Source organism: Epinephelus lanceolatus, chromosome 2 (genome assembly GCF_041903045.1).
Source record: "Epinephelus lanceolatus isolate andai-2023 chromosome 2, ASM4190304v1, whole genome shotgun sequence".
Taxonomy (NCBI): Eukaryota; Metazoa; Chordata; class Actinopteri; order Perciformes; family Serranidae; genus Epinephelus; species Epinephelus lanceolatus.
The window spans coordinates 44,606,525-44,633,220 of record NC_135735.1 but is presented as its reverse complement, the minus strand read 5'-3'; the positions used below and the strand labels follow the sequence as shown (position 1 = coordinate 44,633,220).

Sequence of the window (26,696 nt, the reverse complement as noted above, 5' to 3'; positions counted from 1 at the left end):
GTAATTGTCTTTTCAAGAGATGCCCCCTCAGCGGGTTTCTTTTAGGCTGCCCATTCATTTGCCTCCAAATGTCATATATCCCTCCACAGATAAAAAAAAGATGAATGGGATAAAGACATATGGGCTTTTTTTAGGTAGTGTGTGAGGGTGGGGTATGAGTGTAAAACGTATGGGAATAGTTTTAGTCATTTAAGAGGACAGGGGGTGTAGAGGCAGGGGGGCGAGGGGTGGGGTGGGGGGGTTTCAGTCTATTAATAGTTGAGTCATCAGTGCCTCAATGTTCCGAAATGGCAAATTGTTAGATCCCCAATGGTGATTATTACTTGCTGTCAATGACCTTCATAACAAATTAAAATTATGCGACTGGGACAGAGCGTGCTCTTTAATAGGCGTTATGCATGGGATTGTGTGTGTGCATGACGCTTTGTGCATGTGTGTGTCTGTGTGTGTGTATTTGCATGCGGGTGGCCAGAGGGTGACGGCCTCTAGCATTTAAAAACTCCCCTACCCTCACTAAAACTGGGGCCTTTCTCTCATTTGTTCTTAAAGTGTGCCTCTATCTCTTGTGGTGTGTATGTGTGTCTTATGTCCACACTCAAACACACACCCATATACACACACACTGGCAGGATGTTTGCAGCTACAGTATAAATCTTTTTATTTCATTTTCCGAGACACCGGACAAGTTCATAGAAGAGGAAAACGGGACGCGTCCTTGGTCTCTGGATTTACTGCCTGACCAGACTATGTTGGAAGCGATAGTCTTTCTCTCATCACCCAGACACACACACACACACAAACACACACACAGTATGTATGCATGACGTGAAGCAGATTTACCCACTTTAGCTCCCCCTCCACAGTGGCCTTGTTAAAAGTGTTCATCGCCCCTTGCGGTAATATATGTCTTAAAGTGCACATTTATGCTCCCGAGCTATCGATCACTGTACATTCCCCACTCGATAATTACTCCACCTTAATATGCACCCTTAATGAGGCTTAATTGATTCATTTTCATTGATGGAGAATAACGCCACTAATGGCTGCGATGTGCAGAGCATCGATGCCATGTACAGTATGGACTCCGACCAGTGCCAGGTGGATCGAGGGTGGGATAGAAGTGGTGGTACTGTAGCTGAGTTTGATGATTGGCCTATTGTGCTTGCTGTTGATTTAGCATGCACGGGAATGAATAGGAAATCAATGGTGGCTTAGGGAGGAGTTCTACTTTATTCAGCGTTAAAGGGCCAGTGCAACATGATGGCTGTCATCACTACGTGACAGTCCATATGTACAGGAGCTACAGAGGAGTTTGCAGTATGACCTCTTCTTGTTCTATTATCCTTTTCCTGCCTTTTGGCAATATCCTGTCATGTCCTGTTCCCTTTTTCCTCTTCTTTCCCTCTCAGCTTTTCAAATTTTATCACTTTTCTTTTACATTTTGTTGAATATTACTAATGCTTCCCTCTGTGTGTTTTATTTGATTTAGTTATGTTCTATTCATTTTGTTTGTTTCCTTTCCTTTTCCTTTTCTTCCCTTTCTCATCTTCACACCTTGTCACTGCGTTTGTATACACCAGTTCTTCAAGGTTTTCGCAATGTTGCAATCACAACAGATAGTGCAAATTCAGCTAATCCCGTGAATTCTGCGTGGCCTTGCAATTTTGTCAAATCACCGCAATATTACCGAAAATTTGTCTATTTAAAACAGGTGAGATATCATTTCTTTGTAGAGCAGCACACAATGTATTCATTTGCTCAGGCTCCCTCTCTCTCTTTCTCAGTCTTTCTCTCTCTCTCTCTCTCTCTTTCTCTTTCTCTCTATCCCTTTTTTTACACAGAGATTGTGCCAATGATGGTGGCATCATTACGCTCCTGTGTGTGATTTTAGACAGCATGCTGGCATCGCGGAATCAAAAGAGACGTGACAGGTGTGACAGACGTGACATGTAACACAACAGCATCAGTCTCTAGTGTGACATATAATGTATGCGTCAGCAGCACTTTATAAACAAAAACAATGGCATAACATGGTAATAGCAGTTATTTAATATACCTGTTGTATGGTGGCTGATCTCGTCCTCTGCTCAGAGGGTAAGGAGCACCTGCACCTCATTGTTCTCCCAATATCCGGACAGTCATTGCCACAGTTCTTCCTCTTTAAGTTAGCTGCTAACTGCTAACAGCAACTTTTAAAATCTCTTGCGATGGGTTGCACGCATAGCGCATCATCAAAATATCACTCCTGTGCCACCCATGATCACGTCCTGCCAGCTGTCCTGTTTATACAAACAATTTCTACCTTTTATACAGAGCGTCAAGGCGGAATAACAGTATGAAATTCCTGCCTTGAAGAGGCAATGTAAAAGGGGCTACAGTGGCAGGGCTAACATATTAGCATCACATAGCTAACATTAGCCGTAAAGCCGTTTCGGTGTTGATGTGAGATTAACGGTTCAATATCGGACATTTACTGCTGCTGCGGGGATCCTGCTCAAGTGGCAAAATATGAGGAGTATGGATAAGATCATGTTGAGCTGTGTTAGCTTGTGCTAACCAGCAAAGAGAGCAGAAGGAGATCTGCTCATGGGGACTGTCTTTCAGCGCTGCGTCGAACGGCAGCTGATCACTAGCGATCAGCTGTTGCTGCCCTCAACCCCCGCTATTACAACTAGATTCTTAATCTGTGGGAAACACTGAATGCTCATAATAATAAGCTCTGAATCTGAGGGAACATCACAACTATTTTTGCGATTTTCTCTTGCCCCTATAAACATCAAACATTCATCACAATTTTTTAGAAAAGCTGCCGAGAAATCAGAGATTTACGGCCACAACAATCCCAAAAACAGCCCGCAAAATCCTGGACATCTCGTGGAGACAGTCTCCCCTGGAGACTGATCAACTCATTACATGTATCTTAATTTTCTTCTCTCTTTTTCTTTACACTTTCGTTCCATCTATCTTCTTTTCTTCTTACTCTTCCTTTTTTAACTTTTTTATCGTTTTCTCTTTTTTCAATACCCTTGATTTTTCCTCTTTCCAATAGTTTGTGCCCTTTAGTTTCTTTGTCTGTTTTCCTCTTCTTTTCCAGTGTTTTCCCAAAATTTTGTCTCTACTTTTTTCATTTCCTCTATTTCTTTTCCCTGTCTTTCCACATTTTTTTCATTTTTCTTGTCTTAAATCATTTTCCCTCCTTTCCTTTCATTTTCTTGCATTTCTCTATCCATAGAAACCCAGCAGTTTCCCAGTAAAAGAGACAGCGACCTAGTCATCCTTCACTAATGGTAACCACACCACTTCCTGCCAACACAGACTGAGAGGGGGCATGATGAATATACACCCTGATTATTATAGCACTACACACACACACACACACACACACACACTGGCAAGTGTGTGTGTACACAAACGCACAGACAAACACATTAGTAATTGCTCTTGTCTTCATGTCCTAAAAGACACCCACCTCTGTCCCCATCTGCCTTTTGTGCTCTCATGCATACATGCAGACAGTGGTGGACAACACACACATGCACACACACACACACACACACACACACACACACACACTCATACACCCTCAAGCATCTTCCACAGCCTCTCAACGGGGCTATGATCACCCTGCTAGAATGATAAAGTTAGTGAGACATCAGTGCTCCCTCAAACATTTGTATGTGTGTGTGTTTGTGTGTGTGTTTGTGTGTGTGTATGTCTTTTTCCAATGCTCTTTGAAGCCTGAAACAGACTTGAGGAGGGGGAAAACAAAGGTGGGCCGGTGCCAGGGAGAAACTTATGGCACCATTCCTCTTCCCCTAGCTGGGCAGAGGCATAGCCTTTACTGAGGGAGAGAGCCACCTTCTGTCAGTCTGGGAGGGGGGGAGGAGGAGGGGAGACAGAGGGATGGAGGGAGAGACGAGGGTGAAAGAAGTGGAAAGAGACGAATGGAGGCAACAAAAAGGCAACGAAAAGCATCTTAAACAGGTTTTCGGCAAGACTGTCCATCATGTCCACCTGTATAGTGAAGGGGACTGAGGTTTGGCCGCTTCACAGATTAAATCCTTCCTACAGATTGTGTAAGGCATCAGCTGGTATTTTAGGCTGCACATTTAGAATAAGCACAAAAGGTGTGTTTTTTTTTTGCAGGAATGCCCTTCACCCGGTAGTTTTTGAGAAATAATCTTCACAGCGTGAAGATCACACTCCCTGAATAGATATCCTGCACTTCCACACCCCCCCTTTCATTCAAGAAAGTGCCTCAAACAAATAGCTTTAACACAATTCTGCACAACAGAAACCGCTACCCAGGTTGGAAAAAGGGAACTATCTCTCCTCCTCATGTTTTCCCCTCGTCCTCTCTTCTTTTTTTTTTCTCTCCCCCACAACTCCAGTTTTAGTGCAGGCGTTCACTAATAAATATAAATGTTTGTGATTACCATCTCTGCAGCACAGGTGCATGTTTGTTGCAAGGGGAGGCTTGTTCATTAATTTTCAGCCATGAAAAGTGCAGCGCGCCATGAACGGAGAGTCCAAATCGCACACACTGATAAATGAACGCACAGATTGTTAATGTACCATTGTAAGGCTGCTGCCTCCACCAGCTTTGAAAAAAAGGGCTTGCTGCCAAAAGCAGGGCTATGAGCGCACACACACACATAAACACACACTGGGTCCATGAGGTGTGGCAGGACCCTATTCAGAGGTCTAGATTAAACTGAATAGAGCTTTAGAATGGGTGTGTTTTTTATCCTTACACATATAGCCAGGGATTATTTAGATTATATAGACAAGGCACCCCCCTGGTGTGAGGCCTCTGGCTTGTGTTGTCTAATTAGATTTGGTAGAACTGGTATCTGCTGGTAACGACAGCACCAGGAACCTTGTGTCCTGGTAAGGATGTGCTGGCGCACTCCATGATGTGGACTGGGCCTTTCAGATAAAAACATTTGGAGCTAAAAGTCAATTTGTTTGGGTTTGTCTCGAGAATGCACACCCCGCGTGAGGCGGTCATTTGGAAAACTGTAGTCTGTATTCCTCAAAGTATTATTTTTTATTATCATCATGTTGGTCATAATCATGATTTCATATCTGGATTAACCCCCTCTGCCACCCCTCAGTCTGGGTTGACATATTTGCTGGGGCGTGGACACAACACGTGTGCATTATCAGAATCACCACATACTGTATATTTTAATTAGATAATGCACGCTAAATCTAGAACCAATCCTCAATATGGTTTTTTTTAGATACGGTCATAACTGTGGCGCTCACAACAGGAGAGAGAAATACTGAGGAAGAGTAGACAAAGAGAAAATAAATAAAATCTGCCTCAAAATGGGTTGTTTTTCAGGAGCTGCAAAAATGTTTTAATAGGGGACCGCTGAACACCTGCCTTAAAATGTCGTTTCAACATCTCCCGAATGCCATTTTGCTTAATTGACTTGGAAATGGCCCAAATGTATTGCTGAATGCGATCTAATTAATATTAATAATAAATGCCATTATTAACATCAAAGAACATCTGGTGCCCCTGTTTACCCCACCGCCTTATATGTAACACATTCTGCTGCTGTTTTCATCTCACAAACACTGCGCTGGTAAACAACAACTTGCATTTCCTTTATTTTATTTATTTTTTTTTTTTACTATTCTTACAATTTATTTTGTCTTTGGTCTTATTTCTGTTGCCTGACAGGGTCAGCAGTAAAACAACAAGTACGAGGTGAGGATGCCGTGTAAAAATTTGGAGCACAGTTGCTCTTTTCTGGTCCCCCCCCCTCCCCTCCTTTCTTCTTCCTGTTCTTTTTCGTCTATAGACCTGGTTGTTGTAATACCTCAGAGACTTCTCAGATCTCTGGTGTACTCCCTTAGAATAAAATAAAATAAAAAAAGCCCAAAAGCATCTGCACACTAAGAGAGCCCTGCATTAGGACTTTCTCAATGCCCATAAATCATGCACCAAATAACTTTAATCTAAAATTTCATTAAGTAGTCCTTGTCAGGTAGTAAAAGGAGGGGGATAATGCAGTGGTGTTTAATGATAATTGGTGTTTGGTTAATAAATTCTGCGAGTTCAGATTACGTTCTAGCAGTGGCTGGAATGCTAGCATCAGCAGTGTAACTAAACCTCAAATTGATTAACTCGCATGAACCAGACGCTCACAAAGATGGCAGTGGTCCAAATCAAAAAAAGAACGAGAGGGGAAGGGGGTGTTAGGAGGTGTGTGTAAATGTGTGTGTGTGTGTGTGTGTATATGAGAGAGAGATGGAGAGAGCGAAAGAGAGGGAGAGAGAGAGAGAGAGAGAGCAAGCGAGCATCAGGCCGGATGGTGTTGTGTTGCTCTGGTGTAAGGAAATCAAGTCCCCCCGGGCGCATTTTTAAAAGCCTAATGCCTTTCAAATGATGTCATCACATTTTACTCTTTCTCTCTTTCCCCTCCCTTCCTACCTCTCACCCAATCTCTCTTAATATCTTTCCCCTTTTCAAACTGTTTCCGTCAATCACCCCCTCCCCACCTCACCCTCCTCCTACCCCCAATCAGTTATTTGGCTACGGGGAGAGGCCGGCGGGCTTCGACGGGAGTCACGTGATGCATTAGAATAATGGCCAAGCAAGAAGCAAAACATCTTGTGTTTTTATGACTGATGTGCCCCCCCCCCCCCCCCAGTTTTATTTCCTGAAAGTGATATCATACTAATCAAAACCACAGAACGTTTAGAGTGCAAAGTGTGATTGAAAGAAGACCATTAAGGAACTGGCAAACCCCCCTCTCCTCCCGCCAACCCTCACCCCCAACACCGTATATGCACACAATCATTGGTTTTGCTGTTTATTTTTGTTGTTGTTGTTGATGATTTTTTTTTTGCTTTTTTTTGTCCTCCATTAATGGGAATTGGGTGTGGTCGCTATAAAGGAGTAGGCAACGTGCCCTATCCCAGGGGTACCCACACACACACACACACACACACACACACACAGATCCTTATCAATTTATATATTTGTCAGTCAGTCGTGGAGGCTGCCCTGGTGGCGTATCCCTGCGGTGGCGATGCATCGCTCGCTCCGTTGCAAGATCCCGGTGACGTGCGGTTCGGAAGGCAGTGAGGTGTCTCACACACACACTTACACACACAGTTGCACTCTCGCACACAGTTAGTCAGAGGGGAGTGTGAGTGCAGCAGACAGCAGGCAGAGTGACTGATACTCAGCCTGCCTCCCAGATGGCCTGCTCAACTCTGCTCCAATCTGATCTCAGAGCCTTTGTTCTGGCATGTTCCATTACGCCGCCGTGACACCAGTAAAGGCAGAGGGGAGAGGAGCTGGTCTCAGATCAGATACAGCTGAATTATACATGTATTTCTCTTCCCCCCCCCCCCCCCCCCCTGTGACATTCTTGTACTAGTACAGTCACAGTTCTGGGTTTTTTATGTGTTTCTTTTTTCCTGGGGTAGAGGCGAGTGAGGGGTTCATAGACGACACATTAAAACAGTTTGAATGTTTGAGTTTGATGGGGAAATCTGGAGGTAAAAGAAGTTGTAGTAGCTTGAATATTTAATCAAAATGTAGTCTATAAATGGTGATCTTTTGTGGGGCTTAAGCGCCAGGTGTGGGAATCACCAGAGGCCCCACGATACAATATTTATCATGGTATGCAGAGTATTGCAATAACATACATATCTTGTGGTATATTGCCTTTTCTCACTGCTAATTTTGCCCCCAAAGAAAAACTTTGTCAATATGTGTTTTATAAGATAAGATAAAGTTTTCAGCCTGTTCATCTCACAGTCAAATTGTATGTCTTGGACTGAAAAGTAATTGATTTTATTATTCTAGTAGGTTACCAAAAGTTTAATTTGTATTTGTAATGTTGACAGTTTATGTATTAAGATGTTACTTGGCATCCCTGTAACTATAAGATATTGCCATGCAGAAATATCGCAGTAGTGTGCTGTATCTATTTTCCCCCAGCCGTATTTAGAGCTGGTTCGGCTGCAATAAGACATGTCAACTCAGCAGCGGCCTTTGACACAGGCAACAAAATTCAGATGAGACAGGTGCATTGGCTTGTTAATAGTCTTTTTTTTAAGTATCAAATATAAAATCACTCTAGTCAGTTTTTCCCTGTGATATGATGAAGAATTATGCTCTGGAAACTGGAATATGTGCAAAGATGATTTGTGTTTTTAGTGTACTGCACTGTAATTCATTTACATTTAAATGCTTCAGTTTAAGGCCGTGATACACCCATCACTTTATTACTTATTGAACAGAGCAAACCTGCCAACTGTACAATATTTATTAGTGTGATTTTTAATGCAAAATCCAACCTGGAATGATCAAATTTGAAGATTCTGAATAGAAAATGTCAGGTCTTCCTAATTGTATAATAGTGTGAGCAAAGTGAAAGAGTAATAGAAGCTGGCCTTTACAGGCTTGTATATAAAAAGCCAAAGGCTCACCTGTGACAATCACTTTAATGTTGCGTCTCCTACAGTGAATCCTCTTTGCATAAAAAAAAAAGATGGAAGATGTGGAAGGAAAATCAATACTCAGAGGATAGTTACGGCTGGGTGTCAATGAACGATTGAAAGTCTCTCCCCGCATCACACACCCAGCTGTGTACGATGATGCCTAATATATGGGGTGACCTTCAAAATGTCATAAATGTGTTGTGCAATAAAGTGTCAATATTTGTGGTTATATGGAGCAGTATGACTTTTACAGTAATTGGAACAGTCGCATTAAAAGCTGCGGATCAGTCAACTGATTAAAGACAGGCATGCTGGACACCCAGCTAGTGCCGGGGAATGACATGGATTCCTCACACGCATGTGTACCTATGGTGCCTGTGCGCATTCACTCACATCATACACACTCGTGTGAAAAGAGAGGAAGCACACCCAAAGTTCTGTTTTACCTTTCTTTGTAGTATGTGTGTGTGTGTGTGTGTGTGTGTGGGAATGTGTGAAGCCCATTTATTATTGAAGGGCTGTTATATGCCAGGAGAGCACACTCGCATCCTCTCAGTAATGTGTCTTCCTCTTACAGGAGCACTATTAACCCTGACACACAAGGACGTGTGTCTGCGTGTGAGTGTGTGAGACAGAGGGAGACAGACATGTAGAGCTTGTGTGTGTGTGTGTGTGTGTGTGTGTGTGTGTGCATGCGTGACTGTGTGTTTGGAAGTGTGGTCTGGTGTTTGTCCTGCTTCTAATCTGTGTTTTGGATTTTTTAATTTTAGCCCCATCTGGGGTGGGCAGGTGGGCTACTGTCTGTTACACGATCTGGGGAATCTTTGCCAAAAGGGGATCTGTACAGTAGACCGCTCGAAATATGTTTATGAGGAGGCGACTATGGCTACAGTATGGTGCAGTCCTGGACCAAGCACTGGGGGAATTGTAGTCGTTTTTATTTATTTATTTTCTGTCCACAGGCCGTCTTTTAAATGCATTCAAATTAAAATGCAAAAGAATAGGGCAGGGGCGCAGTTGATGTGTTCACACTGTACTGAAATTATGCAGGAAATTATATTTTCACCTGTGATATTATACATACAATTTGTGTTTAGTATAATTTGCATCAAGCTATGCGATACGTGGTAGCATGAAGGTCACAATATTTGTCATGAGATGCAGAACTTACTTGAAAATGCTACATTTTTCAAGTGGATTTAAGTAGGTTTAATGAAACATAGTACCATTATCAATTTTCCATTTTAACAACCCGACAAATTTTATTAGTTGTCATTTAATTTAATTTTTGGGAGGCTCAGTCTGTATCACTATACAAGTGGAAACAATGGACAACCTTGTTGAATGCCTCTCTGTGTATTTTTTCTTGCATACTTTCTTCATCCAGTCCTCTCTTTCTGCGCATCTTTCTCTCTGTGTGTAATAACACATATTGTTTAAAATTATGTGAAAACTAATTTTAAACCAAGATCCACAGTTTAACATCTGCTTCTAAAACCTAACTGTCTCCCGGCTTCTTTCTCCTCGCTTGTGCGCAGAATTAAACCACACAGTTGCCAAGCCCAAGTAGAAGCAGCTGGTATTTAGTATCTGCGTATTGTCACAGACTTACATTTAGGTTGCCTTTCAGTTTCAGTTGTGATAAATAGCCCTCAGCCTGATAGCAGCGTTGCTGAATGGAGTTGTGTGTTTAGTGTCAGTGTGGAAGAGGACTTGCTGACTTGGGTCTTTCCATTCTGTAAACCTTATTTGACTCCCCGGCAGAGGAGGGGTGGAATGGGGTGGGAAGCGATGGAAAAGAAAAGATTAGGCTAATGTTAAAAAATGTTCCTTATTGTGTGGCGTGGTTGCCTAAGTGGGTTGCTCGATTTTGATTCTTTCGCTTTCTTTCTGGCTCCGTCCCCTCCTCCCTACGCACATACCAAATCATGTGCCAGATTAAAAAGTAAATAACATTTTCAACTGTATTTGTGCTTCTTGGAGGTCACGCGCACATGCTAAATATATATATATATATATATATTTTTACCACAGAGGCCACCAACTCGGACTAGTTTTGTCTGAAGCTTTCTTTTCTTTTACCTCAGGAAAGAGGTTGCTGTTGCTCATGACCACAAAGTTCATGACTTCTAACACTTTTCAGCACCTTTCCCTGCCAGTACACATTTCAAATTAATAAATGTTGATAGATACGCCTGCAGGAAAAAAAGAAAGCACCTAAATTAAAAACGAAAGAATATTTTTATATGAATTTTGACTTTGCTATGAAATCTGTAAATCTGTGGTGACAGTTCTGCACTGTGTGGGTTGATGTTGAACCTCCTGCACAGTGATGCCCATCAAATGCTATTGGAACTAGTACAGATATTTTTAATTTAACAGCTTCAAGATACAAGACATATCAAGCATCTGCTGTGTGTTCCTTTTTGTTTCTTTCAAGTTTTTTTTCCTCCCCGTGTTGTGAACTTCAGTGCGTCGTGCAGACCTTTAAATTTCATGACTGTCAGCACATCACAAGCTCTTAACCATCCGTACAACGAGGGCCAGTGTGCACAATCTGATGATGACACCCTCACCTCAGATTATGCTGCTGTCAACACATTCCCAGGTTGTCGTCACTCATCTTTAGATTCATATTCAGAGGGTGATTGTGTTGATAACAGACTGCTGTTGCACTAAACTGTGCATCATCGTTTTTTGGCACGCGGAGGAAGTGGCGGAGGGCGGGGTCAAAACCGTTATCACCCTATCATATCTCTGACAGCTACCTGTCAAAATCAGGTCGCAGGAAGAGATGCGAGGAGATCCTGCGTTGCTGACATAGACAAATCTATCTCTCTCTTTTTTCTTCTTTCTTTCTTTCTGTCTTATTTTGCATTGTTAATTTTTTCACTGCAATCCAGCATATGCTTAATGGGAATGATGATGATAGCAAGGATAAAAAAAGAAAAACAGGAGGAGAAAGGAGAGGCGGTGGTGGTGCAGGTGGTGGTGTTGAGGGTGTGTGTGTTTGAGTTGAGAAAGGGGGGGGGGGTGTATCTCAGGACTATGGTGTTTCTAAAGAAACTGAAAAGCTTATGAACTGTCAGCGTTCTGTCAGGGAGGAAAATAGCACGGCCCGTGAGCCCGTTTGATGCGTTTGACTTTGTGTGGCGTTCGCACATTTGAGCAAGGGAAACGGGGGACAATGACTGACAGACAGAGGAGAAAGAAAAAAAAAACGTGTTGTGTTATGATGTGTGGAGGGCTGGTTTGAAGTGGCACTCAACACACCTTCCATTTGTCTCTCCCTCCTTGTGCTGTCTCTGTGTGCGCTCCAGATGTTGGGGAGGACTTGGGGAAGGCAGCGGGGAGCATTCAGCCGTCTCTGTCCCAGCATCGTGAGCGGAGTGTGGCCTCGTCCTCCAAGGATTGCCCCTACTGTGGCAAGTCCTTCCGCACCTCCCATCATCTCAAAGTCCATCTGCGGATACACACAGGTCAGTGCACCACTAACCCTTCCCCAGCCAACTGCAGGCATAGAGTGCATATCTCCAGCTATTAAACATTTATTGCACTTCATGCAAAATTTACTTTACTACATGTAGTGACATTGCTTCTGGGGTTAGACTGACATATCGGTTTATGAATATTGGCCTGATTAGATATTGGTGTCAATCTCCCTCTGATATGATGGATATGATGCAGATTAATTGACTAGTATTGGTATTGGTTTTGTAATTGATACTACATTTACTGTCTCTAGGAACCCCTAAACTGGATTTATTACGGTGCCAGACTAAAAAGAAATACCTTAAGATACATTTCTAGATATTAAATCAGCAAGAAAGAAAGAAAACATTGTGGGACGTTGCATGTGCCTCCCAAACTCAAAAGAAATACACAAAGGAAGGAAAGAACAAAAAACACAAGATAAAAACAAAGGCAGGCAGGAAGGAAGAAAGAAAGATCTGCTCACAAATCAAAGAAAGAATGAAAGATAGGTAGAAAGAACAAAAACATGAAAGAAAGACTGAAAGGAAGGAAGGAAGGGAGAAAGAAAAAAGAAGAAAGAAACAAAGGCAGAAAAGAAGGAAAGAAAGAAAGATCTGCTCACAAAAGAATGAAAGAACGAAAGGAAAAAGGAGACACCTTCCTATGAAAGAAAGAAAGAAAGAAAGAAAGAAGGACAACATTGTGGGAAATCAATCTTGAAAGAAAGAGAGAGAAAGGCAGGGAGGAAGGAAAAAAATAGGAAAGAAAAAAAGGCAGGAAAGAAAGAAAGAAATACAGAAAGAGACAGGAAGAAAAGGAAGGAAAAAGAAAGAAAGACAAAAGAAAGACATTTACTGAAGAAATAAAGAAAAAAGAAAGAGAGAGAAAGAAAGAAATCAAGAAAGAAAGAAAGAAAGAAAGAAGAGTACAAAGTACCTCCATCAAACTGTAGCACACAGATGGTCACACTTTCCAGATCACAGTACAGCAATGCCCTGAAAATAAGCAGAACCGTAAAAACCCAGTGATCCCAGTTCATCAGTAACAAACTGTAATTCTCACCTAAATCATAATCCTGTTTAGTCCACGAGATGTAATCCTAGAGATATTTTCTGTGCAGTCTTATCAGATGTTTGATTGTAATGCATTTTATTCAAATTGACATAAAGACAAATAAATAAAACTATTCACGAGTAGGAATATGCGGAACAGTGTCCCTCGTTGAGGCTTAAGGCCGTTATTATTCTGTTTTTTCATACTCATTTCATTGAGCTCTAATTAACACAACAAGGGTTCAGTGTCCTCCAATGACATCACTCAGAGGGCAATTTCACACTCGCTAACTCTCAATAACTTTCAAGCCAAAACAAAGCTGGCCTGTCCACAGTTTAGGGATATGCGTGAGATGATGTGCCTAATAGATTTAGCTTTATTTCTCAGTCAAGCGTTCTAACCCTGTGAGCTGTGAGCTCTCTGCCCATACATCTCACCAACCAGGGCTCAGGCCCTCCTCTGCTAACCTGTCTGCTGGTTGTTGCTGGGAGGTTAAGGCTGCAGTCAGAGTAATGATGTGGACTGTGGACAGTAGCCAGATATCTAACCCTCTGCAAGGTATGAACGCCCCACTGACTATCCAGGTTAAAGTCACAATTAGACCATGCAGAGGTCACCTTACAACAAGGACGGCTGGTTGTGGCTGCTGGGCCTGGTGTGTAAAGTGTAAGTTTGTAAGGTGATTCCCAGCAGCCTCTCAGTTCATCTCACACGGAGTTAGTATTTCCAAACTGGAAACAGTGGATTGTGATATTTGGACACCTTGCCATCAGGAGTACAGTTAGTGGGGATTATATTTATTTTCTATTAACCGATGATTGTATTGATTGATTGAATAATTGTATGTTAGTAAACCACATATCACCAGACAAGAATGTCAGTATAAGACCCTGAATCTTATTCAGTGCCGATGTTTTTCAATTTTTTGCTTTCTACAATACCTAATACAGTACGGTCAGGGTTAAGGAAAGATTGTGGTATTGCAAAATAGCTATGGTTGAGATATGATATGGATTAAACAACAGAGCCATTTTCTTTTTGCAAAGAAGTTCCATTAAAAAACAACAACATATATAACTGAGAACAGCAACAAATCATCACATTTTCACAGTTATAGCCACACAACTTCATAACTGACCCAAGCTAATCAGGTTATCAGGTTATTCTTGTTAATGATGGTGCAATTTATTAACTTTATCAAGGCAAATGGGAGCGGATAAAAAGTAAACATATAAAAATACAGAGGGAATAATAAATACTAAAATGGCCTGTTTATAATGTAGTCTGTGTCAAATGAAGCTGGTAGCCTCTGCAGTTGTGGTAAGTAAAGCCACTATTTAATTTTCTTACTTTATGTCCGTCTCATTTATGAAGAAGTAACATTGTTTGTTAGCTTGATGCTAATGGCAGTACTCATCAGGTTGATAAAGTGCCTCTGCTGTTTCACGCTGGGGTGCTGTTGACGTACAGTTGTCTACGGCAGCAGATATCGCTGTGTTCCTATTGGTCAAAGTGACGGTTGTGAAGGGAGAAGTTGTGAACGACAAAAAGAAAGTCAAAACAGCTAGACTTTCTGTTAGAACGTTGCGAGGCGTCCCAGACATGGCTGCAGTTGTCAAGCCGAACCCTGTTCATTTTGTTGCCTAAACCCTACCACGCGTGACGGGAAAGCGTAACCATGCGCACGTCAATTTGCAGTTGTTCAGATGTAGTGCATTTATTTTGAAAGAGACTGTATGCAAACTGTACATGTATTATGAAAACAGGCAATGCATGTAACAGGCAGAACTTGACATGGCGTCCCAGGTGGTCAACAACCAACACACCCAGGGTACCTTGCACCTCATGTTTGGATGTGAAAAGTCCAGTGAAATGACCAAACGTCCATATGTGACTAGGTTGGAGTGAGAATGTGTTGTCCATACAGTTGTCATGAATGTTGAACTGAGCTATAGACTAGTAGCAGACTATTAATACGTTTTTTTCCGTCTGTCAAATTGGGCGTTTTAACATGGATGTCCAAAAGGACTGACTTGATTTTTGAGTATGCCTCAAGTGGCCATTCGATGAACTGTAATTTTTGGCACGTCTGCATTGGCTTAATTTTTCAGCCTTGGAGGATGCTGCTTAGTTGTAATCAGCTGCTCTTTATTATGGTATATAGTATGGCTGCTGGTGCATGTTAGTGCATGTGTATATCCCACTAGCTAATCTAGCTAATATCCGCCACTCTGCACTGCGTTCATATGGCAGTTACTGATATCAGGACAGTGTCGTTGCATAAGCACCACCCTCTGGTCCTCCCTTCAGATAATCTCTGTCAGTACTATCGCCTTTGTTAACACTGTGAACACGCTGTTAGCACTGTTTCCTGCTAGCTGCCAGCTCAGCCACCTCCATATTGAGAGCCATGTGTAGACAACCTCTGAATCATAGATATGCTCTGAATATTGTATAGAGCTGCTTCAATTTATTTATTTATTTATTTTTGATAAGTGCAGAGTATTTGTGTGGTAACGGTAGGTGCTGAACTCAGCATTTAAAGAGAGGACCCAACCCATTTGTCCAATTAAAACATCCTTGAGCAAGGCATTAAGTTCCTCAGCTACAGGTGACCTGGATCACCTAGATCATACTGCAGCTTAATATCTATAACTTAAAGCAGGGGTCTTCAACATTTTTCAGGCCAAGACCCCTTAGCTGACAGAGTGGGGACCACCTACTACATATATTGTAAAATAAATTGAATTGGACTTCTCTCATTGTCACTTGCCTGTAGCTGCTAAGTCAGCAGCAGCTGTAGCATGGGTAGTTACCTTAGCCTTAACTTCTGCCGATGACAGTCTCTTGCTCGAAAAGTTACAAAATGATCCATTGTGGCTCACAAGAATCCCACATATTTGACACATTGGCAATAATGTAGCTAATCAGCCAATATGTTGGAAAAAAACAACAACTTGCCATACAGTGATTAAGCATTGGCTAGCTCACATGATTGCACAAGGGCACAGTCAGCCTGTCATTAATGTTGTATACTATAAACTCATTAGGTTTAATGAAAAGGCCAGTTTATCTTCGCTAAAAATATGTTGGATTCAAGTTAATGTAAATTTCCAGACACATTTTACTTTTTTGAAAAAAAAAAAAAAAAAAAAAAAACCATGAAGACTTTAATTAAATTATCAAGAGGTAATTTAGCGACCCCCCTGCAGTAACTCTGAGGACCCCCCAGGGACCCCTAACCCTAACCCTAACCCTCAGGACTTAAAGAAAAATGTTAACTGCTAACTACTAATAACTGCTAAAAACATGCACATATATTTTCTTGAGAGGTGTCTTAAAGGTTTCTGTTTTTTGTCCTGCACTAATATGATAATGAGTAATGTCATATTTGTAAACGGTCTGTTAAGAAAAATAATTGTAAAACTGTGCTTTTCTGATTGATTTTTGGACCCAACACTATCATGTGAATAAAGATACAGAAAAAAACATATTTCATGAGAGTCATTTAGACCCATCTCCACTTCTGTCAATCAAAGATTTATACCCCTCAATTCCGCTAGATGTTCTTGAAAATCTGAGTCCAACCGTCCTGACCTTTTTGTTAGTTTCTACACTTCACAGCGAAGTAATCCTTGAGTGCCACTGGAGAAGCCGAGGCTAAAACGCTGAAAAATCAATGCTTGCTTTTCTTCTTATTCTCCTTCTCTGTCTCCCTTGCTTTTTTCCCCCTTCATCCTCCATGCACTTAAAAGGCAGAATAAGAGACCCCCCGTACAGTAACCCCCTTTTGCTTTCCTTAATAGGCACACACTGTACCTCAGATCTGGAAAGGAATTAGAGGAAGAGCTTTAAACTGTAGCATGCTAACACGTCTGGTGTATACTCACGTAATTAGGATCCTTATGTTAAATAGCGCATCCAGGTCACAGCCAGGCCATCCTCGGCTATACTCTACAGTAGCTGGGGATAGTGGTGGTTTTCTGGGGCGTCTGTTATCTGGTGGTGAAAGAGCTGAGTTATGTCTGCTTTGAGTAGTACAGTAAGGACACCCATGAGGGTCATATTTTATCATGGAGGAAGCAGAGACCTCAACCCAGGCCTGGCGTTAACTCATTTGGCAAAACACACACAGACAAGTAGGTCCATCTAATTCCATCCACACAGTATATTTTACATTTATCCATTCATATCTCGGAAATACAATAAAATAAATGGTTTTATATGGAGCCCTCATCTTGGAGCAAAAGTGAGAAAGGTTGGATGTTGTCTTTTGGAATGGAATGTATCTCTGGCTGTGGGCCTATCTAAGCACAGCTTTAGCATAGTCTTGAGAAAAACAGCTTGATGCATCCCCAACATGTGGCCTTTAAATCATTCCTATAACCTAATCATACCAGCTCCTCTGTGACACCCTGATTACATCCACAACATGACTTTTACAGCGGTTAAAGATCCTCTCTGTGCACTGGTGACAATGCAGAGAAATTCACAGATGACAGTGGAGCTCCCCTTCATCCTAATGCAATGTGAGTGACACAATGGAGTTGCTTACCAAGCCAGTCGAGGCAGCATTGTGCAACGCAACACGGAGATTAATGAGCGGCTAACACCAGCTTGAAAGGAATGAAGTGAATTTAAATTTCTCCAAAAGTTAAAGAGCTAATGTTACAGTATTAATTTCCTCTTGAACAGTGAGTGGGAAAATATCCATTAGCAAAATTAACCACAGTTTTCTAGGTAGCTAACATTGTGCGGCTGTGGTGCTACAGTGTGGGGCCACAGCTAATGAACACACTGCAGAGGGTGATATTTCATTATACAAATTAATGCTCACATTTTAATGGGAAAGTCACATAATGAATCTAGGCTTCAGTGACAGCAATTAGAGGCCCAGATTGTCCCCTTCTGGACAAGGCACTATTTAGCAGTAAGCAGCTGTGTGTAAAAAATAAAAAGGTCCTCACTCTTGACAATAGCCACACATAACTTCAGGCAGGGCCGCATAACCAATAAGGGTCCCTGCTCACCTTTAAACGAGGAGAGGGGGAGACAAAGAGAGGGAGAGAGAGAAAGGGGAGAGGCAGGACTTGCCCATGTCACTTAACCTTAACCTAACCTTGTAATCAGGATGAATCAAGAGGGACCTGTGATCTCCCTCTCCATTCCTTTCATTTCTTCCTCCCCTTTCTCCTCTTTTTATGAATATCTCCCTCTTAATACATTTTTCTAAGTGCTCCCTTTTTCCAGTTTGTTCTCCATTTCCTATCTCTACCATAGAGTATCTACAATACAACAGCAATGCCCAATTCAGTATATTATATTTGGCATTGGCACACACTTGTATCTAAAGTTCCGTAGTGCATACAGCGTGTATTTATAGTGTGATTTCCCCTCTCTGGCAGCAGAACTGTTAATTGACAACCCAGTCACCAAATGTTGGCGTTGTACATTTCTGTAAAGCATGTATATGTTCAGTTTGTATGTTATAGTGTAGCAGGTACTTTTAAACTTGATGTTTCAGCATGTGTTTATCAAGTTGTTAGGTTAAGGCACAAAAACCACTTGGTTGTGGTTAGGAAAAGATCACGTTTGGGTTAAAAATACCTGGTTTGGTGGCTGAAATGATGGAAATGTGACGTCTTGGTGAAAAACAATGGCTTTTTTTGGGAACTATCTTGGCTGGAAATACAGTGATGTCTTGGTACAAAACAACCACTTTTTGTGGCACTATCACTGGTGGTGACACAGCAATGGGTCCCAAATAAACATTTACGTTTGGTGGCTAAAAAAAAACACAAAAAACAACTAGTTTTGTTTTTTGTTGCTCTCGAACAGTGGCCTTCAGCTTGGCAGGCATCTCACCTAGTTGCTACACCATCCACCATCCCCTCCATCTCCTGATGATAAAGTCAGCTCATAATTGTCGCTTTAAAAACATTAATATGATACATATGAAATGTACAAATGTAACGTATCCGTGGTTTGCAAAAATGTACAATGCCAACATTTTCCTCTGGCTACTGGGCTGTAATTGCAGCATGCTCAACCCAGCACCAGCCTCATATTTTAAGGATTTTTTGAAATGAAAAAAACAAGACCAACGACCAAGTAGTCAACGCCTGATAAATCGTACTCCTCTTGGCCATGTTACATGTTAAATCATTGAAATGAACACAGTAATTGTAATATATATTTATATTTTCAGTCAACCCCCTGCTGTCAATACTCAGTAGAGCACCAAACGTATTAATCCACAGCTAAAACAGTCTCCAACGCATGTACTATTTACTCTTTTTTCCCTCTCTTTTTATCACTCAAACAGAACTAAATATTTGGAGGCTGCTTCTAGAGATTTACATCTTTAGGAAGAGAGATAGATGTTGTTGGTCTTCTTCTATTATTGGGATTTATCAACTATAAGAAAAATATTGAATAATTCCAGCCTTATCCTTTAATGTATTATTTTTGCCATTGTGTGGATACATTTATCAAAGGTTCCCAAGTGCATATTGCATCTATGTTGTCACTTTCCCCTCTGAGGCTATTGAACTGTTAACCCTGACAGTATTAGAGTCATTCTCAATTCACTGCTAACCACTAACTTAAGCAGATATAGTTGAAACAGATGTAAAACAGCTTCTATCCATTATACAGTCTCTCAAACATCCCATTGGTGTTTTTTTTTTTTTTTTTTCCAATCTTCTGGCCAAATGGAAATTCATCTTAAAGTATGTCATATCTATTAAGCCATTTTAATTGCCCCTCTGTACAGGTTTGGGGTATTTATCTGTACTTGTTTCTATGGTGCTGTCACAATTCACACAAAGCCAGATGAAATCAGTACATGCAACATGAAGTGTAAACATACTATGGAGGAGCAGATCCCAGTGCAGTAATCAGGAGGAGGATGATTTATAGCCACAAAGGTGTCACTTAGATTTTATGAACTCTAGTTTTTCAAGTCAAAGCTAAGCTTTTCCCCCCTTCTATTGTTCACCTTTGGCAGGAACAAAATGTCCAAAGTAGTTCAGCAAAGCCAAGACGGACAACAGCAAAAAGTTTACCGTTCTATTTTTAACTCCCAAATAGCAATTTTCTGGTTTTGTGGCGGCAGTGATCTGTCATGTGGCTGGGAGGTTGTGCTGTTTGCGCTGATATCAATTAAAAGTGGATTAACGGGTACATAATGACCTTTAGCAGTAAATTGTGTGTAATGTTGCAAGGCAGGATACAGTATATTCCCCAGATGTCACACCAGGCCCCTGACGTATGATGGAGCAGATGTCTTAGCCAGTCCAAATGGCCCTCTAAGACACAAACACACACACATACATACACACAGGCTCAGGCCGACAAGCATGCATAAACATGTGTTCACACACATTCCAAATGGTGCACACACACGTACGTAAACACTAGTAGATGCAGAAATGCACTTGTCGTCTGTCTCGCTCGCTCCAGATATATTTAAATGCTTAATTTTAATGGAAAACTGGAATCAACTGATGGCTCTCTGAGGGCATGTGTATTTATTTTCAGTTTGCCTTACTTAGTAAACATCAAAAGAGAGTGTCAAACATACAATCTTCTGTGCTTTTCATTCTCATTTTAGATACGTAGATGGTACATTAATCTTTATTTTCCCCCCATGAACATTAACAACCTCTTATAAGGAAAGGAAAAAACAGAGGAGGAAAAAAAAAGATCAGATCAGTCTAATTTCTGTCTAATTTGGCTCCTAGAATATCATTTTGTCCAGTTAGAGGAATTGAGAATGATCATTTGCATCAGGGACGTTTCCTTATTGAATCAGCACTGAGCCTCTGTTCGGCAGCTCACAGGAGAAGCACTTATTGGGTTAAAAGCTCATCTCGTATGGTTTATTTTAAATATACTCTATGCTTCATAGCCACTCTAGCGTAAGAGAAAAGATATCAGGGCTATCTGACTGTCTGCACGCTCTCTTTCTCTTTTTTTTCTGTCTCTCTTAGTCTTTCTCTCTCCTATCTTCAGCGTTTCCACCTTCAATTTTCTTTTGTATACCCTCCTATTCCTTTCTCTCCTGTATCAATATTGTATTGAGTTGGTGTTTGTGGCCCTTTATTTGAGAACTCTGCAGTAGGTCTGCAGATCGCAGTCTTTTTCTGGAATGGTGCCCTCTAAATAATGATAAATTACTTGAGCAGTATGCCATTTGCTAATTATATCCATGATTTACTACACAGCCCGACTTAAATCATTCAAACCAGCCTTGCGTAACAATGCCTTTTTTTTCCTTTTATAAAATGGTTTCCATGTGTATAATCTAAACAGTTTATGGCCCTATGCTGTATATATAGAAATGTGCATACACACAGAAAACACTACAACCATCCCTTTTTCATTTCTTTTTCCACCAATCCCCCTCTCTGTTCACACAGTCACTGTTATCCCGCTAACAGAAATTCCACTCTGGGAACTTTTTATATGTATATATTTAAAAAAAAAATCCAGCTTAGCATTTTTTCCCCTCTCTGTTCATTGTTTAATGAATCCAAATCTGGCTCAGACTCCAAGCCTATTATAATTGCTAGCAGGATGTGTTCTATTTCAACATAAGTATCATTCCAATGGAAGATCCACTTCTGGCAGAATAATGCTGGTGTTATACCATTATCAAGAATATTCATTAATATGGATGTGCAGCATAAATAAATATATGTAAATGTTACACAACAGAATCACCCCTTTTTTACCGTAATATAAATCTCTTTGATCTGTGTCTCCTGTAGTGAATCGTATTGTTCTTTATCATAGGGCTTCACTGCAACAAACATGTGGTTCACATGTGTTGCAGACACATTTCTTTTCTTCTTTTCTCTTTTTTTTCAATACTTATTGACTTATTTTTGCATCGTAGTGTATCATCCATATTTTGTTCCACAGTGTGGCAGTGGTCGGGGAGATGTTATGCAGTGGCTGATTTACGCTCCTCAAGATAAACTGCAAATAGGGAATGTCCCAGAAATTGCACTCTCATCGCCAAGGCCCAGGCCTGACAGCAAACAAGGCCAGAACAGAGGCATGATGACCCCACTGCATTCACACACACACACACACACACACACACACACACACACATCCACGCACAGATACACACACGCCCAGCCGCACCCTCAGCCCAAGCCCCTACTCGTGCAAACACAGATAGTATCGAGACAGTTTTGTTGTCAGCTGAAAATATTATCTCTTGTAGTGGACTGAAAGCACCATATGGTGAAATGTTTTTTTATGGTGTTGATGTGAATGATGGCTCACTTGGCGGGGCTGGATCGAGCTGGATCGACCCATATTCAGATGCCTACTCCACAACCCTAGCCCGTCCCAACACACACACACACACACACACACACACATGCAGTAACACACGTCTAACGGAGCAGAGCCGAAGTCTGTGGAAAAGCAAAGACATGGGATTGTTGATTATATGCAGGATCCTATTCATTATCACTTTGTGTTGCAGTTTATTTCATTCTGTGCTTTATTATTATGTTTCTTCCTAAACTTCTTCCATTATTTTACATTTTTCACCTCTTCCTTTATCCTCAGTTAGAAATTGCATGTGTTTTGATGGCAACTAAAAGTGAAGCAATTGCAAAATATCATCTTTTTTATAGTAGTTAATGAAATGCATATCTTTTTTGTGAGCTCTACCCATTTGACCTAATTTTCTTTGTTCGGGGAGGTTACATGACCCTAGGGTCCACATTCCCTGCTCCAATAAATAGATCTTGATATCCAGTCAATCTAATAATCAGGTTAATTATTCACTGTTTTCCCTGTCTTTCCCTTTCTGTTTCCCTTTCTCTTTCTTGGCCTCTCAGGAGAGAAACCCTACCGGTGCCCTCATTGTGACTATGCCGGCACCCAGTCTGCCAGTCTGAAGTACCACCTGGAGCGCCACCACCGCGAGCGTCAAAATGGCTCCACCACCTCAGGCCCATCCTCTTGCCACACCCCTTCTTCCGACCACAAAGAAGATCATGGGAAGACGACCAGTGGCGGCATCTTTGCCCGACCTGATGTTCTCCGTAATGTTTTCAAGGGCATGCCACCCAACCTAGATTTCAGGGCGGGTCCGTTGCTGCCACATCAGTGGGCATCGACCGGCATGATGTCACCGCACGAGCGAGATCGCGAACGTGGAGACCGCCGCTTTGACTCTGCCTCTTCAGCTGAGAACATGAAAACTGCTGATGGCCCATCCGCGCTGGTCTCAACAGCAACAGATAGCTTCTCCGACCTGAGCAGGGCTTACCAAAGCATGATGGGAAATGGAGTCCACTTTCAAGGTTCTCTCCAGGCCTTCATGGACAGCTTTGTCCTCAGCTCCATGAAGAAGGAAATGAAAGACAACCAGAGTCCAGTCCTTCAGGCCCAGTGCTACCATGACAACGGGGAGCCCAAAGCAAAGCGGGTTGTCTCAGCTGACCAGGAAAGAGAGGATAAGGCTGACGCCAAACAGAACTCGGAGCCTGGCAAACCTGGGTCCCAGTATGAACCACTTGATTTGTCTGTGTCAGTCCGGCCTGAGTCTGCATCTGGATCTCTCCCCGGCTCTTCAGTCACCATCCATGATAATGTGGCATGGCATGGCTGCCTCTTCTGCTCCTTTTCCACCTCCTCGTTGGAGCTCATGGCTCTGCACCTCCAGGCCAACCACCTTGGTAAGGCCCAACAGCAGCGGTCTGATACAGGCAAGGAGCTTCATGGAGAGACTTCTCCCACCACCTCCACCATTCACTCCTCCAAGACCTCTGGAGTGGCCGTTGACAAGGATGGAGATAGAGATGGTGAGAAAAGCCAGGGAGGTTGGAACAACCACATGGACCAGCCTTACAATCCCTTTCAGAGTGACTTCTACAGGCGGTTTGGAGGCTTGTATGATGGATCCCCAAGAGCCAACCAGGGTCTTCAAGGGTATTTAGGCACAACAGAGCAGGGTCTGGACCTACCCACCCAGACCTTTGGAGGAGCACCTTCAGGTGGGGATGACCAGATAGTCGAAAGGGGCCCCCGCGGAGACACCGAAGAGGAACAGGTTGGATCAGATGAAGAGGTTGTAAAGGCTGGTGTTCACAGTGCCAGTGAGACCCCCTCAACCACCCCCAAGAGACAGCAGCAACGGAATCACTCTGATGAAGAGGAAGAGGAGGGGGTAGTGGCTGAAGAGGAAGAGGAAAGAGATGAGGATGGGCAAATGGACATAGAGAGAGAGGAAGGAGGAAGTCCAGCTTCAGACCACCTCCAGAACCACCCTAAACAGCTCCAAGACAACTCCTCTCTTCCCCCAAGGAGCGGAACTGGCTTGGCAGCATCTTCCTCTGCCATGACATCGCTTTCTCTGGTTCCCCAATCCAAGAACCAAGCTTTGCCACTAGAGAAGCAATGGCAGCAGGGCCTGGCCCTCCTGTCTCCTGGAGGCCCCCCAGGACTGTTAAAGGCTGAGCAGCAGACCCACCTAGAGCAGCAGATGAACATGCTGTCTGTCCTCAGAGCCTACAGCAATGATAACCTCCCTGCATTCAACGGCCTAGGAGGCGGAGCAGGCGGAGCACCCACAGGGGGCATGAAGAGGCCAGATGCACCTGGTGAGTGTGTTTAACCCCTACTGGCACTGTAACTGCTGCAAAGCACACACACATATAATCACAGACACCCATACCACACGCATAAAAAGTCATGAATACACAGGTGTTTGAAACACAAATTCAATTTTCCCAGCGCTGCATACACATAAACACTGAACACACAAGACAAACACATATACATTTTTTTCCCTGACACCCACAAAGGAATCTCAGACACTCACTAAAGGTCTTGAGATTGGCTCTGAAGTGATTTCAGCCTTATTTCAAGCAAGTTTAGAAGCTATCAGCCTGCCGACTAGCAACAGATTAATCTTTATTACACGTTTATATTACTGGAAGTGCAGCGCCTCCCTCCTGCTCCACAGCATGGAGGGAATAACCCTGGATGAGTAAGAGCAGGACCTCAGCTCCCCGTGCCATCTCCTCCACATGTCTCTTAACTATCTTAGCTCTCATAAAGCCAGCTCCCAAAAGCCCATTACTTTATAAGACTCGTCGATCTATGACCCTGTGAAAAATGAACTGTCAACTTTCATGATTCTGCTAAGGTTACAGCCGCTCCTTGAGACTGAAGAAGGAAATGCTTTTTTTTTCTCTCTTCTTTACAATGCTGTTTTGCAGTTTAGGGGTAGTTGCTAAAGTGTCTCCATAGAAAGAAAGTAAAAATCCAAAGTTGGAGTTGAGCTCCGATGCACAGACTTAGAGACAAAAAATGCAAAAAGAGAAATGTTATTAAATAAATAAATTCCTTTTTGATCTTAACTTTTTATTTTTTTCCCAGTGCGTAAATGTGGCCTAATAGATAACCCACAATCATTAATATTTTTATTTTGCCAATAAAATATTTAGCTCAGGTCTACAGTCATACATTCATAAAGGTACAGTAGAAGGTACATAATGTATAATAATAATAGTGACCCTTTTGTTAATGAAGCAGTGCAGCTACATGTGTTAATCTGACCTTTCCATCTGACAAAATGTTACCCGTTGTCATGGAGCCAGGCTCTCTGCATAGCTAAACACCAATTCAAGACTGATGTATAAATATACATGTATATGTTTCATAGAGAAATGCCTTTGTGCAAGAAAACTCTACTTATTGTCTCACCAGAGAGCTTTTTAAAGCAAGATATTTAACGTGGGAAGTCCCCTTTTGCAACTAGGAATGCTTGACCTTTATAGATAAGGCTCTCTCTATGGAACAGAAGACTTCTGACATTTTGTTAGTTTGTCCTAGTCTGAGTCAGGTGTTCATTGTAACCAAGCATGTTATTATTTATCCAAGTTCTTGGCAGAAGACACTCAGATCTTCTTCTATAGAAAATATATAACATTGTAGGAAACAAGAGTAGAATCAAGACATGTTGTGGTTGCTTGAATATGAATATGACTAAGTTGTTGTACTTGGTTTGACAGAGCTCCTACAAGCTACTTTTACAGAATTTGAAAGATTATGTACTCATATCAGTGTAGTGCAGTTTAAGTTGAAGACACTAGAAACCAGAATGATACTTTGAAAGAAAAATGCAAGAGTGGTATGAGGGGTCATTCTCACCACTCACCTTCAGTGAAAGCTCAGGTTTCTTCACATAGTTCAAAGACATGAAGTAAGTGAACTGGAGGCTCTTGGTTGTCCATAGGTATGAATGTGAGACTGTCTGTGTGTTACTGTTAACCCTGCGACAGGCTTATGCTACAGAGGGTATTGTTATGCCTAAATCTAACCAAACTGTGATCATTTCACAACATAAACCACATAAACCATGTGTTTAAAACTGTTTTTTTTTTGTTTGTTTGTTTGTTTTTTTGTTTTTTGTTTTTGATGGCAAAGGCATGGTGATTGGCTAAAAGTCATTACCCTTGTTGGTTGGGTTTGTTAACTTTAGGTAGGATGAGTGATATTGGCTTGGGAAGAATATTAGGGTAAGAGAATCGGAGGCAGACTTAGGCAGGGTAGGGAGTTCATGCCTTTGTCATCTTTTGGAAAAAAACAAACAAACCAAAAAAAAACCCCACCATCGGTAGGGGAGCAAGTATAGGAAACACTCCTGTAGGTCAAATCAG

General features: G+C 41.9%; 1 protein-coding gene across 6 annotated transcripts in view; it reads left to right on the top strand.

The window, feature by feature from the left end:
- Nucleotides 1-26,696, top strand: part of znf536 (zinc finger protein 536) — a 279,521-nt gene that overhangs the window by 174,726 nt on the left and 78,099 nt on the right. For all 6 annotated transcript variants that reach the window (XM_078161901.1, XM_033617187.2, XM_078161904.1 and 3 more), the window contains 2 exons: nt 11,793-11,951; nt 22,866-24,632. In XM_078161901.1, the coding sequence (XP_078018027.1) occupies nt 11,793-11,951; nt 22,866-24,632 (1,926 nt within the window). The remainder of the gene's footprint in view (nt 1-11,792; nt 11,952-22,865; nt 24,633-26,696) is intronic.